The sequence below is a fragment of the Etheostoma cragini genome, chromosome 9 (genome assembly GCF_013103735.1).
Source record: "Etheostoma cragini isolate CJK2018 chromosome 9, CSU_Ecrag_1.0, whole genome shotgun sequence".
Taxonomy (NCBI): domain Eukaryota; kingdom Metazoa; phylum Chordata; class Actinopteri; order Perciformes; family Percidae; genus Etheostoma; species Etheostoma cragini.
This window is the reverse complement of record NC_048415.1, coordinates 23,343,915-23,361,182: the sequence shown is the minus strand read 5'-3', so window position 1 is coordinate 23,361,182 and position 17,268 is coordinate 23,343,915. Positions and strand designations below refer to the sequence as shown.

The 17,268-nt window shown below is 40.6% G+C and overlaps 1 protein-coding gene across 2 annotated transcripts in view; it reads left to right on the top strand.

Annotated features, from left to right (window-relative positions):
- oca2 (oculocutaneous albinism II) overlaps positions 1 to 17,268 on the top strand; it is a 43,520-nt gene extending 26,252 nt beyond the window's left edge. For both annotated transcript variants that reach the window (XM_034880785.1, XM_034880784.1), the window contains 6 exons: positions 3,519 to 3,646; positions 4,056 to 4,115; positions 4,876 to 4,980; positions 6,268 to 6,361; positions 7,075 to 7,168; positions 16,203 to 17,268. In XM_034880785.1, the coding sequence (XP_034736676.1) occupies positions 3,519 to 3,646; positions 4,056 to 4,115; positions 4,876 to 4,980; positions 6,268 to 6,361; positions 7,075 to 7,168; positions 16,203 to 16,290 (569 nt within the window). In that variant the 3' untranslated portion in view covers positions 16,291 to 17,268. The remainder of the gene's footprint in view (positions 1 to 3,518; positions 3,647 to 4,055; positions 4,116 to 4,875; positions 4,981 to 6,267; positions 6,362 to 7,074; positions 7,169 to 16,202) is intronic.

The following is a 17,268-nucleotide window of genomic DNA, read 5'->3' as shown; positions in this document are numbered from 1 at the left end:
CACTTGTAATGCAAAGAAGTTCCATGAATTTATAGTTTATTTACTGTTTGTGACACATGTCAATGATCTATCCGTATCCATTGACAAATGGACATTGTGTGTGTATTTCAGGCCTGTGTGTAGATATTACAAACAAAACTGAGCGTACATTTTTTTTTTCCCACTGGAGATCAACAAACAATATAAATTATTGTAAAAAATGTTAACTTCTTAACAGCTAGCTAGACTATCTGTCCAATCTTAGGACTTTGGTTACCTGGTCCTCAGATCTCTGCAGGGTAAATCCAGACAGCTAGCTAGACTATCTGTCCAATCAGAGTTTTCTGTTGACGACTAAAACTACTTCTGAACGTACACATGTTCCACCAAAACAACTTCCTTCCTGAGACTATATAGCAGAGGCACAGTGGCTCCATCCAGAGCTTAGCACCGCCCAAGACGATTGTGATTGGTTTAAAGAAATGCTGATAAACCAGAGCAGGTTGTTCTCCCATCCAGGAATGCTGTGTGGACTAGCCAGACCCTCCTCCACAGTGCTGCCAATGCAAGACTAGGTTGAGGGTTATATTTTGTCTGTCTGACACTTTTGACTGCGATGTCTCTGATGTGTGCTCGGTAGATGACCTTTACAGCCTCTCGTTAATGCTAACACAATCCCTAAATGAAGATAGCTGTCTTTATACCCACCCTGTCATCTCTCCCCTCGCTGCTGGGGCCAGTCAGTCACCAGACATGCTCAGTTAATTACAGGCAGTGCTCAGGTTACCTCTCTGTGACATTTATTAAATGGGAATGACCCCACAGCAGCGTGTTTTTCTGTCCCTGTGGAGGGAAAGGCGCCTGTCCAAACACGGCTCTCATTAATGCATGCGGGTCCCAGTCAGGGTTTAGTACTGCAGCAAGCCCGCTCTTTTCATTCACACATGTTTTCAAAATTGAGCCTCATTAAAATTTCATTTAATTCAAATAAGTAGATTTAATTTCAGTCTGATTATTACCTGGTCATTTGATTCCTCTAATGTGTGTGTTCATGTGAGTTACAACTGTGGTTTGGATGAATAATTATTGATAAATCCAAAAAGTAAGTAGTTGAAAAGGCGTGCTAATAACACTGTGTAGATTGTAAAGTGGGAAGTATAGGACAGAAATCATTGAACATTGGAAGACTTTAGGTTTTTAGAGATATGAATTACATATTTTACAGAGTGATTTTTCAATAGAGTCTTTTTAATTTCTAGAAATTCTTACTTTGGTTAAACTCCAATATTTAAATGACTTCCAGTATCTCTTCTAACCACCGGCTTCCAAGTTAGCAAGATACTCCAGCCAGAGTACAAATCTCTTCATCTTTTGGCCTTGTGTTAATTTACTTCGGTCTGTGTACCTGTGCTGCAATGAGACATTTTTCACAGCACATTTCGTGTCTCAGGCACTGTTGTCGTGCCAATGATAGATGAGTCGATCACAAACTGCTCAGACTTGCCTAAAAGCTCTTTTTAATTGGAGAGCTCTTCAGCTATTTGTTATCTGTTGGCTGCTCCTGGCTCTGTTCAGGATCCAGCCTCTGGAAATATCAACGTGGTGAGCAAATCAAAGTGTCTTATGTTGATCTTTATCTTTTTCTCTCTGTTGCAAAGACTCAGAGAACTTTACAGTGGTCATTGGGACACATTTATTTATCAGAAGTGCTTTTTTTTTTAGATGGCAACATTATTTTTTGGGGCTTAAAATCTTAAAAAACTGAAACCACTCTCCAGAGTGGAAATCTTAGAAACGTTCCACGTCTAAAAGGTAAAAACGCAAAAGTCTGGTCTGCTATGCTCACCGTGGCTATCGTCACGTACGTGTTTACGTCACAGTCATGCGCCAGGACAGGAAAATATCAAACATGTCGGATCATTTCCAGTGGGCGAACCTTCTAGTTGCCCTAGCAGCTCTGATAAAACATACAAGAGTCTTTTCAACAGTTGTATGGAATATTCCCAGATCGTATTACTGATGAGAGAAGTCGCGTTAATTACCAGTCCACGCCCTGTTGATCCTTTGTGGCTTTGTAGTCTCAGGTTGTTTGGAGCAATAACTCCACCTCCTCGACTATCCTGTCCTATCTACAGCTTTTGATGTTCCCATCGCCATGCTTTGGTTTCACGCTGCTAGGGAGAGAAGAAGAAGGAAGGTCAAACGCGGGTGGTGTTGTCTTGCAGTGCTTCACACTGCCACCTAGCCGCCTGGCGTGCATACTTCATCACATTTCCCACGCTTTTGCGTCACCTAATGCATGCAGATTTCCCTCCAAACCACTTGTCTAAACACGGAATAAAAAGTGAGAACGCAATTTTTGTGTTTCCTCTTCAGATCGTTTCCGTCTAAACGTAGTTTGAAGTCGATATAAGCCTAATCAACTGTAGCTTAGCAACAGTGACCTAGCTACAGTAATATCATAACTACGCCTCATAAAACATGTTATGAAATGGAAGTGGATAACCTTTATACATGGATTTTAAGCATGCAGTATTTGTTTTCACTTCACCAACTGTTCCACTTCTCTGTTCCGTGACTTTGCTCGGCCCGTTGCCCGGTTGTTCAGACTCATCGGCCATTTACAGCAAACTTTGCCCCAGATGTATGCTAAAAATGTATTACCATCTACAGATTAAAGTCAATGAGGGAGAACCAAATGGCCTTGTTAAAGACAACACGCTGTGAGAAACAACAATTGCAAAAATGTTCCTCACAGCGTCAGTCTTCCAGTCCCGCTGTCTCTAATCTTTGTTCTGTCACTCTCCTCTTCGTGTCCTTCCATTCTTCTTCCATTCTTCTTTCTTTACTAATTCTCATCAATTGTGAAATTATTTCCGCAAAGAGCATCGACCTGGTGCTCACCTGTTTAATCAAATTTTTTCCAAGTGGATGCACACTGTAGTGAAAACACTCTCTCATTGTTAGTACCAGCAGGCTGGTGCCCTCTTTTGTTCTCCAGTCCAGAATGTGTTGAAATAACATTTTTGGGATAATGAATGCTTGATCAAACCTACCGAGACAGACCAGACTCTCCATGCATTGTTTCCAACAGGGTACTTCCTGGTATGATCTGTTTGCTGCTGGGACACTCCACACCACAATGACTTCTCACATGTTGATTTTTTGCCAATTTCCTTTACACGCATGCAATTGTTCTTGATTGTTGATTTATGTTGGGCAGTTAAGATGACAAAAAAAGGGGAATAAGTGAAGACCTAGAATGTAATAAGTTGTAGCATCTTTAACATTTGATAAAGGTTGCTGTTCTTTTTAATAGTTGGAAATAAAGAATAGAATCAGTGAACAGAGAGATGGAATTGCATTTCACTGAATGAATTAAGACTTTTTTTGATGATTAAAAAAGTCTCCTGAGGATTCCAACATGTTGTGCATGATTTGTCTGTTAAATAAGACCAAGAACAAGTTTGTATGTGTGTGAGAGTGTTTTTTAGCCATAAAGAGAGATGTCAGGCAGTGTTTCTTGTTCTCTCTCTCAGGTTGGATCGCTATCCTGGGTGCACTGTGGCTTTTGGTTCTGGCCGACATCCAGGATTTCGACATCATTTTGCACCGGGTGGAATGGGCCACACTACTGTTCTTTGCCGCCCTCTTCGTTTTAATGGAGGTATTTAACACACAACATTGACTGAAAGCCTATTTATATTTTTTGAAGAGATTTTGGACCCCTATATGATCTATTTCTTTACCCATGAGCCTTCCAGTAAAAGAATGAATAGAAACCGTCTTTAATATAGATTGATATAGATGTAGGCCCTGGTAAATCTATAATCAAAATATTCAATATTGTAGATTATAGCGTCACAAAGCAGTCCCAAAAAGGACTGGCCAGCGTGTGACTATTTGTCTTGTTCTCTGTGTCAGTGACGATAACAAGAATAGATTTGTCTCTGTCTACTTAATGGCTGCTGAATCCAGATTGCTTTTCTTCTCTTGGTTTAATCCCATCTATAACTAATTCTCCTCCGATCTTTTGTCTTCTTCTTCATATTAATCTTCTCCTCTTCATTTTTCAGGCTTTAGCCCAGCTGCAGCTTATCGACTACATTGGAGAACAGACAGCAGTGCTTATAAAAGTAAGTTTTTCTTTTGATTCTCAAACGTGACACTCATCTGTCATGGCTCCATGCAACTGGCTCAATTGATAGTTGGGCACAGGTGACATGGTATTGCATTCCATGCATATTGATCCTTTTGTTCTGCACAGCTCGGAATTCCATTATTTTTGTTTACATCTGATTCCTGTCAGCCCGTTGAAGGGGTCTGAGGTAATTTTCACCCATATTCTAGCCTGTGTGGAAGCGAGGTGTCTTTTAGCAGAGGATTGCATCTGTAATGGGTACGTCAGCTTGCGTTTAGACAGTGAGCCTCTGTAAGTCTAATAATCACACATGACAGGTAGTGTGCTATTCATGGTTTCTCCAAAACAACAGGCAGCATGCTGGGGAGAATTGCATTGCCTCCTCTCTGGATACAAGCAGAGGACAGGTGAAAGGAGGAGATATTGCCTTGTTTAACCCAGCCATGCATACCTAAGAGAAGACCATCAAGAGAGTTCAAACAACATCTTGCTTGTCACCTGTGGAGAATTGGCCTCGCTGTGTGTGTGTACGACAAAGCTCGGAGATAAAACTCTAAGACACCACTGCCACCACCTGTGGTCGTGTCACACACTCAAACAGCTTCGTCTTCTAAGCCTCTCCTCCCCAAAGAGAGGTTCAGTGTCACGTAATTGGTGTGTTTGATTTAAATCAGTGATGGGCTGAAGGGGGCGTGTGCATCTGAGTGGCGATGAAAGTATCAATTATCTGTCACTTTTATTATCTCCCCTCCCAGGCGGTGCCAGAAGACCAGCGCTTGGCCATAGCAATTATCTTGGTGATGTGGGTCTCAGCTCTGGCTTCTTCTCTCATTGACAACATTCCCTTCACTGCCACCATGGTAAGAGGCTTCAGCGTGACTCTTTAATTTCACACTGCTATATGGCCTTGTGGAATCACACACACATAGCAGGGAAGGACTTGAGATGGGTTTCACCCCCATGTATTACTCTTACTAGTGTTACTTTGAACAAACTCTAGATACCATGCTCATTCATTTTTTTCTCAAAGTTGGACTGTGAGTGAATATTCTACTGGTAGGTTCACCTACAAAACAGTACTGTATCTCACTTGCCAGATAACAGACAGACACGCACGAGCTGCAGCTTTAGCTGGGAGGACATATTTTACAATTAATTCTGTTAAAATTCTTGACCAATTTTCTACAAATGTTGCTGTCAGCTGTCTGTTTTGCTGAAAGATCAAGAGATTGTACAGAGATCAAAGATTCACAGGGGTGCCAGAGTGCTTAATTAAAGTGACAGTGAGAAAAAGAATAGACATTATCACCCTGACAGAAGGATGTGTCGCTGGCAGGAGTTAAACTGCCAGATTCTGTGACTAGTAGTCCAGTCTATCCAAGGGTTTGGAAGATCCTTTTCTCTGATAGGTTTCCAGGACCAAGCAAGCCGTGTTATACCAATAAAAGAAGACTTCAAGTCGCATTCATATTCAGTTCAGTGCACAGCTGACAAGAAAACATGACCTGACTGTCACAACAGACTGAAGCTGAGAAAAGACTCAAATCCCAGTTTCGGACAAGAAAAGTACATTTATGAATCAATCAATTTAAAAGGCTATTTTAAATGTAACAAAGAGGAAATATGGCTCATTTGCTTTAGAGCGATATGCAAAGATGGACACTACCGTATGTCTGTACCACAGACTGTTAATATTAAGTGCTGCAAATGCAGAAGTGCCTTAAAGCTGCAATCTATCTGAACTCCTGCAGGAGGCGACACATGCGATTGCAAAAGGAGGTCGGTTTCTGTAGAAGTGTGAGAGAAAGTGACCCACTTCTCACTTGACTTGTCTCAATTGCTAGTTTTAAGTCCTCAGCAACACAGAATGATGTTCAATTTTTTTGAATTATGGTCTTGTTGATTTTAACTTGGTGTTTTAGGGAGTGGCTATGATGGGATTGCCAGTGAAAGTGTGTAATGTAACGTAGAGTGTAAGGGCTCGTCCCTCACTTCTCCCTCACTCCTCCCTCACTTGTCCCTCTCGCCTAAAATCGTCACATCTGCAACCAAGATGGCTACACCCGTAATGGCAAACTCAACAACTCATAGAGCAGTGTATATTTTTAATAATTTACATTTAAAAAATGTTTTCTCTGTACTTCCAGATTCCAGTTCTCATCAACTTGAGTCATGATGCAGATGTGAACCTGCCAATAAAACCTCTCATCTTTGCTTTGGCCATGGGAGCCTGTCTTGGAGGTAAGCCTTTTTCATTTATAAAAAATAGGGAATGAGACTGTTTGTTTCGGGGCACAAAATACACAACAACTATTCACAGTTACTTACAGTCACCAGGGGCTTTATAGTTCTAGTGCTGTTTGAAAAATGTGGCTCTTTATTGATGGCTTCAGCCAGAAGGAGAAACCATATCCTCTAGGTGACAGCCACACTTTTTGCAGCTGTGTCACTCCCCAGAGAGGTCAGTCTGCTCTTTTGTGAGAGCAGCCCAAGGCCCTCAGAGCTGGCCTTATTCAGGCTCTCAGGCCCTCCAGCACAGTGTGGCTCTGTGTGGATGGGAAGGACAAAAGACTGAGAGAGTTAGTGAACTGTCATCATGTTTCTGTTTAATCAACTGCAGTGTGACAGGTCTGCATCGATCGGCAGTATAATGTTGCCACCGCCAAGCTCCATCCCCACAATGACACCTTTTGAAATGTGAGCAGTATCGAACGGCGGGAGTGATACGCACCCTGACTGTCAACACTGCCTTCAGAAGATTAGAAATAGTAAAACCTTTTACTAGATTAAGGCTGAAAACACTGAAAGATTATTGTTGTAGTAGTGCATAAATGTTGGATGCTTTGTAATTATGCTCATGCTCTTCATAACTATGTATTTTGTGTGACATTAAATTCCCTAATTAAAATGAGGAGCATTTTGATGTGCTAAATGGTGTTCTCCTGTCTGTTTAGGAAATGGCACATTGATAGGAGCATCAGCCAACGTTGTGTGTGCAGGAATTGCTGAACAACACGGCTACGGCTTTTCCTTCATTGAGTTCTTCAGGTAGGCCCTCTTCGCCTTACAACATATATATAAATCATTCAACAAAGATCCGACCAGGCAATCTGATTGGTCAACTAGATGTTTAGTAGGTGCTCAATTCAGCACGATAGCACACCATTCTCATCACAAATGAGAATGCAACAAATGCAACTTAGCCATTTCCATGTCAAATAGAAAGTGATTCCTCGGATTAAAGGTAAGTACAGTAGTCTTCTTATACAACGCCCTGGAGTTAGTGACATGTTTGAATGCCGTTAGCTGTGAGCCTACATGTGAAGTTTGCAGACAAAGTAGCCAACACTCTGTCCAAGGAAACGTTATTTTATTCAGCAGATACCTTACTTACAACACCACTGAGCTGGTAAATAAGTTTTTTGTTTATGTGTTCAGTATTTATTCAGTTTTGGGAACTACAATCTCTAAAAAGCTATCGTTGGGTTAGCTTAAGTTTGCTGGCTAAGGGTTGAATCAGCATTGACTAGAAATCCTCTTGGTCTTATTTTTTTATACATTTGTGAGCAAATTGCCTCCCAATATGAATACAGTTTGATTGCATCATATTTAGTTGGTAACCATGGTTTGTGTGATCGCATTATTGCACTAGAGGGTGTACTTTAACGTTATTATTGGTACTTGAGTGATGCTTATGGATCTCTGCACTCAATAATGACATTTATGCACACCCGCTTGTGTAATATTGCAGAAAGCCATATGCTACAATAGAAGAGGCCAACAGTGTTTGTTGAGTTGCTTTAGAACATTTAGAGAAAAGCTATACGTTTCACAATTCAGATCATTAATTGCAAATGCCTGAGTTTCCTCAGAGTCCTGGTCACTGAAATGTGTCTCATGTGGAAGAAGGTGCTCTCCTCTTTGAGGGGAGTGTTGCAGGAATTCTGTGCAAATTTAGTACATCTGTCCAAGCAGGATTAGGTTTGTTAAGGGTTGACCTTACTGGGGATATTTACAGCAGGTGGACCCTTTGGTAGTTAAATAACTCCAGGAAATGACTTGGCAGTCATGACTCAATGTCATCTGGACAGGGCAGTGGTTTGAGTTTGTGTCCTCTCCAGTGACACTGGGACATGTTTACTACAGTGAGTATGGAGGAACTCAAACTGGGGCCAGATGTGCTTAATAGTCAAAAATGTAAAACTATTACTGATTGATTGTAAGGCTGAATTGCAGACAGTGAATCTCAATTGTGAGCTTGATTTGACTGAAAAAAGCCAAGCAATTGGCCAAAAATATCACATCAAAAGTCTGAAGGTAAGTATTGCTGCCTCCCATGTAGCCACCTGCTTGCAAATCATTTTCATTGCAGTGACATAACAGCCTGACATACTTTGCAATTTGCTTGAGGAGTGGTAGTAGTCAGAGATGTTAAAAGACAGATGAACGAGAGTCTGGATAGGCTTAATATTTACTCGCTTGGTAATGTTATGGAACTACTAAGTGTACATATGTGATGATAAAAAGAAAGCGAGGCCATTCCCTGTGGGATTTTGTTCTGTAACAGATTATAGTTGAGTCGCTGACTTCAATGTCTGCATGTGGGTTTACATAAAGCTTTGTGCTCGGACAAGAATGACTCACAGCATGGTCTCCGTACACTGGGAACCTTTTTTAAGGCAGTGTTCATGGCTGCATCAATGCTGTGTAGGCTTTTGTCATTAAAATCAAAGAATCACATGGTGACCGGCAAGGTCTGCAGAAAATATTTCCAGTGGACCGAGGGACAGGGATTGATCACTGCTGCCAGTGTAATGGACGGTCCTTACATGGTTGACCTGTCATTTTTCTGCAATTCTGCAGTCCTTTGCACATTTACAGTTTCTTTTGTGAGCCTTACATTTAGCCACGCTAGCAGCGTGGCTCTAGGGAGGACGATGGCAGTCCGCCACTTAAATAGCTCAACAACTATCCGATGGGTTGCCATGACATTTGTGTTCCCCTCAGGGTGAATTGTAATAACTTTTCACAGAGTCAATTAAAAGATCAACACAACATTTGTTAAAAAATAATCTTTTTTTAATAAACTTTATTTCAGACCCAGGGGGATCCATATCACAACAAGAACATACACAAACACAAAAATACAAAATACAGAGCTTTCCACAATGTTCAGTGACTAATATACAGACATGTTCACCAGTGGTTCTACAGTCTGGAAGAGAATCTGACAGAACTGCTTACATATCCCTGTTTAGCCCAAACAGGGATTGTGTCCTTTTCTGACTCAGATACTCCACACAAAAATCTATATAAATAAATCTATACAACAGGTCACCAGGTTACGTAGCGCAGCAGAGCAGGTAGGTCCCCCACGCGGACAGACACATGGCTTCAGCAGCAGCCTCATGCTGTCATTAAAAGCCTTTGTGAGTTTTCTAATGCTGCCTTGCTTATACCGACCCCACAGGAAGCCGAATACAAAGGTGTACAATACGCTCTAAAGAGTGAGATTTTCACATGCTAGACTTACGACACAGCATGTTGGCTGAGCATACAGCTTCCAACGCTGCCTATAGATATCCTTATCATCAGAAAGGTCAGTTGCAATAATATGGCCCAAATATGTAATCTCAGTGCACACCATGAGTGCAGTGCCAGACGGATAGAAGTCAGGGAAGGTTGCCTGTTTGTCTTCTCTTCTTCTGATAATCATGATCTTACTCTTTTAAGCATTGTATTTAATATTAAAATCAACACCATACTGTGTGCATGCTCCCAGAAGCTGTTGGAGACCAGCACTATACGGGCTAAAGATGACCAAATCATCTGCGTACATTAGGTGATTAATTAGTAAGTCACCAACCCTACAGCCTTTACCACAAGCATTTCAAATCAAAGACAACTCCTTCATATACATAATAAAAAGAAAAGAAGACAGAATTCCTCTCTGGCAAACACCATTGGTCACTTGGAAGGGACCAGACGTTACATTCCCCCATCTCACTCTCATCGTCTCAATCCAAGGGGGGGATCTTGGCTTCTGGGAAACTGTTATGGGCATTTAAAAAAATGAATAATACAAATATTTGTTAGCTGCAACCGTTATTACAGAAGTGTCCCCACTTCATTTGGTTAGCCAGATGATATGGTCTCCTTGTATTACATCTTAGAGGGATGCAACCATCAATCAATAGTTTAATCAATAGTTTATTATTGCATACAACATCATGAGGAGCAGAGGACAGGTACTGAGATTGTGGCTGGTGATGGTGAAAGAAAAGATTAACAATAGGGGATCTTTCATGTTGTATAGAAAATGAATGCATGATTACCTAGTCGCTGTCGGTCTTGTTTCCTTCTCTCTCTCTTCCAGTAAAAATGAATGATACAATTGGAAAATGCCATCAGTTAGTAATAGTTCTGTTTAAATTTGTGACAGCACTGAAAAGCCTGTGGATTGTCCATCTGCATGAGATTTCACTAAAATGTATAAGAGCAGTTGCAGCCTGTCGGCTCTCCTCCTCTCACACTGGAGCTGTGTTTACAGCCATTGGATAGAAGCATTGCTCTCGGCTGAGGCACTGCCTGTAATTGGCTGTCTGTGACCAGCAAGGGTCACAGCTGTTCAGAGAGACAGGTAAGGGGGAGATAACTTTGTCTGCGAGTTTAGGCAGCTGGGACTGACTAGAGCCGGATCAGGTGGTTAAATTTAGCCCCCAGATGAGCCCACAGGGACATGTGTGCCTTTCTGAGACATCACAAAGGAAAATGATTGACCCTGAATAGCTCAGCAGTTAGTTGGCATGCACCATGTTGCTTCATTCCTCTAGGCCCGGATCCTCCTCCTCTTTTTAAACCATCAACCTGGGGAGCAAGGGAGAAGCACCTACTCTGAATGATGTATATGTGCTGTATGGTGTATACGTGCTGTATGTTAAACATACAGCTCAACAAGGTATACAGTAAACCATTGCCAGAGTTTGCATGCTCAGTGTGAAAAATAGCAGCTGTTTATTACCTATCTGCATTTTCACTATCAGTGGTGGAAGAAGTAATTTAATAATTGCTTTCAGAAATACATTGCGATATGTGGAGAAAACGAAATTAAAACAATTAAGCACTTCAATTACTGGAAGTAAAATCCAGCTTATAAAAGTACAGAAAATGTAAAATAATGAAATACCAAAAATACAATAGAAAAAGATAATGACAGTAAAATAAAGAAATAAAAAAGTTGTGTTGGATTCATGTCAAGACTTTTCACTTTTGAAAAAAAAAAATCAATAATTTGGAGGCCCCACTGCACTGACTCTAAGGACCCCCCTAGGGTCCCTGGACCCCCCTGTTGAAGATCCCTGCTCCAATCTGTGACTGAGTTGTTTTCCTGCAGGTTAAACCCTCGTTGGTTGAGATTTTTTTGCACACTTGTTGTCAGGATGTCTACCCTGCATGCAGTGACTTGTTAAGCAATCCCAGAGCAAATCACCAAACGCTTCAGATCAAAAATGTAACCATTATTCGGTTTCTTCACACCTTGTGCTGCCTCCCTTTGTCCCACCGTGATGTGACAGGATTGATAGTGTTCTTACAGTAGACCTGTGCAGGGAACAATGGTCCCCTGCACTAGTTACTGCTGGTGTGCTACCTTCAATTGCAAGAACAGGTAGCATGGATGTTCAGTATTTGATGGGCAGTGAGTCATAGGTGCCTATTATTTATTTTTTTTACTTTCCAATACTAACTTAGCCTTTTATGTGAATTAAAAAAAAAACAGTGATTGTGACAACCAAAGCATTTTTACTTCCGTAAATGTGACTATTTGGTGCATGATTATCAAGAGAATAAGTCTCATCTGATATTAAATACAGTGACCATTATTTTAAAGTTTTTCATGTGCATTCTGTTTCCTTTTCAAAAGATTGGAACCTAGTTACTGCTGGTGTGCTACCTTCAATTGCAAGAAACGTAGCATGCACTGCCATCAGGGAAAAAGTATTATAGGTACAGAGATTTTTTTCTGCACCTCCCTACAGCCTACAGACTGCACCTTTGAGCATTTTGCAAGTCATGCTGCTCATTGAACAGGTCAAGCATTGTCATAGGGATCGGGGCTGTCCTGTTCCCAGTCAAACAAGTGCATCCCTCTGGTTTTATCGAAAGAAAGTCTTTGAGATTGCATCGGACGTTTCAAAGAGCTCCCATCAGATACAATGAAATCAACGTGTGAGGTCACAAGGGACGATGGGAAGTTTTCGACAAGGTGAACCTTGCTCCTCTCTATTCCGTGTTGGAGCAACTTTTCCACCCTCTGCCCCGCCGTGCTGAGCCTGTTATGGGTAAATGGGTCCTGCTCAGCAGAAAGAGATTCTCCCGTGTAGAGGTGACCTCAGCTTGTCTGATTATGACAAGCATTAAGAGATTCCTCACTCCATCCAGCTTACATGGACATTCTTTCCACAAAGATAAACATTTTCTCTATAATTCTCTCCATAAGTAATACAACGACAGAATGTATGACTATTGTGGTCATAAACTTTCTGTAATACAAACATCTAAAAGCTGATCACATGCAGGTCCTTGGTCTAGTTTGCGTCAAAATAAAAGTTTTGGAATCACTGTCCCACACAGTTGGAATACACTAAGAAACAATAGCTTCCCTTATTGTTGTCATTATTTTCTGTGGTCAGCCTTCAACATCACTTACAGTTTTTTCACGAAAATTCACTTTGTTCACAACGAGCACATTAGCTTAATTAGTCGATGAGAGTTTTCATTTTAGCAGAGAAAATGAATGGTCTGGCTGGAAATAAAAAAGCTTTTGCTGCTTCCTCTGTCAATATGCATTATTTGACATTACATTTATCATCTGCAACACTGGAAAGCTTAATGAATGTAGCAACAGAACCGCAGAGAGCAGGGCTTAGCAAACAGGTAAATATTATATTTGTGGATCTTTGTTTAGCCTTTCTTCATTATTTAATTTGATCATTTTCTCTGAGTTTTTTTTTAATATATTATTTACATCATACTAAACCTTTCATGTGTGAATAAAAATGATAATCAGTCTGACCTTTCCAACTCAGTTCAGTCGGCCACTCAAAAAGTTTGACTCTGTTACAATTTAAATGCACCACCACGCCGTATTAAAATCATTATTAATGAGCCTAAGTGCTTGACTAGCCTCATTAATCCTTAGTTCAAGTACTAATTTGACATGCCCACATGCATATTAACTATAAACTGCATAATTGTGGTCATCTGAATAAAGAAATGGTTGTAGCAATAAAGAGTAATACACTGGCACAAATATCAGATGGGCACACACACACACACACACACTTCCAACATTTACTCTTTAATTCAACATCCTCTGGACTTCTTGTGTGCTTTCCTCGGCTCCTCCAGTGCAAAAGACTCGATATATGGACGATTCTGAAAGGTCATCTTAAAATAGGGCTTTGAAATGGCTTGTGATTCAGGAGGACTTTATGTATAAGAAAGAGAGAGAGAACAGATACAGTACAATAGGCCAGTATCTGCTAACTAGTTCCGATTTCTTGAAAAGGAAACAGAATGCACATGAAAAGCTTTAAAATAATGGTCACTGTATTTAATATCAGATGAGACATATTCTCTTTATAATCAAGCACCAAATAGTCACATTTACGGAAGTAAAAATGCTTTGGTTGTCACAATCAGTTTTTCTTTTTTTAATTCACATAAAAGGGCTAAGTTAATATTGGAAAGTTAAAAAAAATATATAATAGGCACCTATGACTCACTGCCCATCAAATACTGAACATCCATGCTACCTGAACCAAAATGAGATCCTCAGAGAAGAAGTCCTGCCCAGGTAGAGAGTAAACACCTAAGGCCAAGAGACATAACCTGAACAACCTTTTGCTTCTCGCTAAAAACACCTTGCACCTAACCTTTGCACAATTAAATTTGCCATGTCACATAATTGTCTGAATGTGTTCTACAGTAGTTATTGCAACAGCTGTTTCACACTGAAAAAATAAAAAGTATGTCTGTTGGTAAAAGTACATTTCAACCAGATAGAATATGTATCCCGTTTCAACTTCTACCTGCTCAACGAGCCTCCACTCTTCTCACCTTCTTTTGGTTTTCCATTATGATAAAAAGTCTCTGGTACCTGCCAACAGGTCCTTCATTTAGTATCACCTCAGTGGAGGTTCCACGTGAGCTCAGATGAAACCAAAGATATCATAGTTATGACATAGTGTCATGTCAGTCTTATGAACACCACTTTAAATAAAGTGTTATTGAAATAACACGCTGTTACACTAGAAAGCAACATCTGCGATATGAGTTCTTCCAATTTTTTGGTAGGGGTGCAATAGTTTTATTTACTTATTTTCAGCTTCGAAAGAAATACACGTACAATTTTTTTTTTTTTTCATCCTCCAAAAGGGATCTGTGTCAAAGACTGGGGGCAAACAGATCTCTGGCCATCGGATCAGCCATGTGTCCATGTAGGACATGGTAGACATCCATATGACAAACCATCTGGAGTCATCTATGGGCATATTTTATATTCATGATACTAAGTGATGAATGAAAAATGTGGAAAGCAGTCTGGCTTTTTGTCAGTTTTACATGGCTGTTGCATCATGACGCTAACCTAATTTCAGTAATCATAATGAGAGTAGGGCAGGCCTTTAAAATGCAGGCAATAGCACAATTTACCAAGGGCTCAAAGCAAACTTTACTTTGTCACAGGTGCCCAACGTTGGAATAGTGTTGTGCACTACAAGGCTTTTTAGTTCATGTTGTCAAGTATTATGTGATTTGGCAAGTACTATGCAAGCCTGTTTTGACATGTCTTGGAGCAGCAGTGAGCAGGACGACAGACCCCTCATCTGCAGCCTGAATTTGGACCAGCTCTTCCAGTGCAGCTCTGATCTCCCTCCTCTGAGCCAAGTGAAAAGAGAGTCTCCCCATGGGGTTCAGTAAAGTGTCACATGTGTCATCTGTTGCATCGTCCACAAAGGTTTTCACATATATATGGAATGTACTAGCCTGTGGCTGCCAATTAAAATAGGTCTAATACAAAGAAAAACAACAAAGAAATGTTTCAGTTCAATTGAAATTAGGCGTCTTTAAAGTGTCGACATTTCACAGCCTATATTGTACACTGGAAAATTGTAGAAGGAGTCTGTGATGTCAGGTGGCTTTGTGAAGAATCCCCGCCTTATTAAACATTTACTCATGAGCACGTTGCTTTAGGCAGTCAGCTGCCCATGTCTGATGTAGAGAGCCGAATGTGTTGCACTGTTGAGAGGTTTAATGATTTTTCTGACTGTAATTGTATTGTTGACCTACAAAAATGGCATGAAACTCGACACATGCCTAAATTACAGTAGGTGCAGCAATCATTTAACACTTTATATTGCTAATACCGTGTGTTATGGTATTGTTATGGCTGTGCTGTACGTAGCCTGCATTATAATACAATGCAGGCTGTATATACTTGCCAGGCATTACCGCTGTTGTCAGCGCCGGTGTCCACGTCATATATGTACTATATACCATACATAATATCACATACATATAGATATATATTACACACACCACAGAGTATTGATAAAAATGTCATTGCACAGTGGCAACTCAGAGCTTGTCAGGCTGAGAGTCGGACGGCGTGCTGTGAGGTGACATGCAGGCCATCAGGAATTACGTACACGAGGACCACATTTTCCAAATTGGGCCCCTTATTCCCTCCCACTCTAACACTACCACCACCCACCTTTAGCTTGGATACCAACAAGGGCAATTTTAAGGGACAGATATGGAGTGTCTAACAACTACCCTGTGACACATCCCCCAACCACCCCCCGCCTCCCTCGCCGCCCTCCCGACATGCCCAGTAACATGGTAACTGCTCATAGTGCTTCTCACAGTGACATCAGCAGGCTAATGTGCGCCATGTAACTTTTACTATGTTACACTGTTACTGTAACACTGTTAATGTTATTAGTGACCAATAAATACACAACATTTTTTCCCAGTATGAATATATCTATACATAAATCTATTATTTTTTGGCTTCTTACAGGTTAGGATTCCCCATGATGATAATGACGTGTATGATCGGCATGTGCTACCTGCTGGCCACCCACATCGGACTTGGATGGAACATGTAATCCACAACTGCTATACAGAGCCAAAGAGACTGTGTGTGTGTGTGTGTGTGTGTGTGAGACAACCCCGTCAAGCATTTAGCTTACTGTAAATGTGATGAATGACCTGATTGACTAATCAGATTAAAGGCACTGTACGAAGCACAGCAGCCATTTATCGAAAATGTCTTTGACTGAAGTGCCAAACAGCAGGGACAAGAATTACAGGAGCTTTGAACTAAACTTTGAATCTAACATCCAACAATTTGAGCATGATGTACTAGTTCCTGTTGAGTTTTACCAACAAAAATTTGAACCTTGTGTCCTCACAAGAGTTGATCCAAGGGAAGGACACGGGTCTACTGGAGAAAATGCTGTCCATGGTGCTACTGCCTCAATGGGTATGACTGGGGCGAGTGATTCCAGCTGTGGCCTCTGATGTCAGACTGTTCATTCTTTTGAAAATCTATGGTCTGTTTACAAAAAGCAACAACCAATAATAACTTGATTTACACTGATTTGCTTTTAGAGACACTGATCACTGTTTTAGGCAATTGTTTCACCCATGCTGATATTTTAAAGGAACCACAATACCCAGTGAAAGGGATTTTATAACAGTTAACGTCTACTATTTTTGTCAGATGCCCAAATCCCAATGTGTCATGAATGAACAGCCTCGATCAAATTGGAGAACAGCAGAATGATTAAAATAAAACAGATTTAGACTGTTATCTGAACATTATACATATTATCTATTGTACTGTGTACACAATGGTCTCATGTAAACTCAATGATTTAGTTAATTTAACCATATGTAATGTAGAATCAGTTTGATCATGTAAATGCTCTTACATGGAACGGACAACATCTTCTCACCTTGTCCATTTGAAACTCTCACCTGTATTTATTGTACAGCCCGTTTATGTTTCATGGTTGAGACTTTCCCAACATTCACCCAGAGATAAACTAACCAATAAAGGCTGAGATCATTCTGCTTTTCAA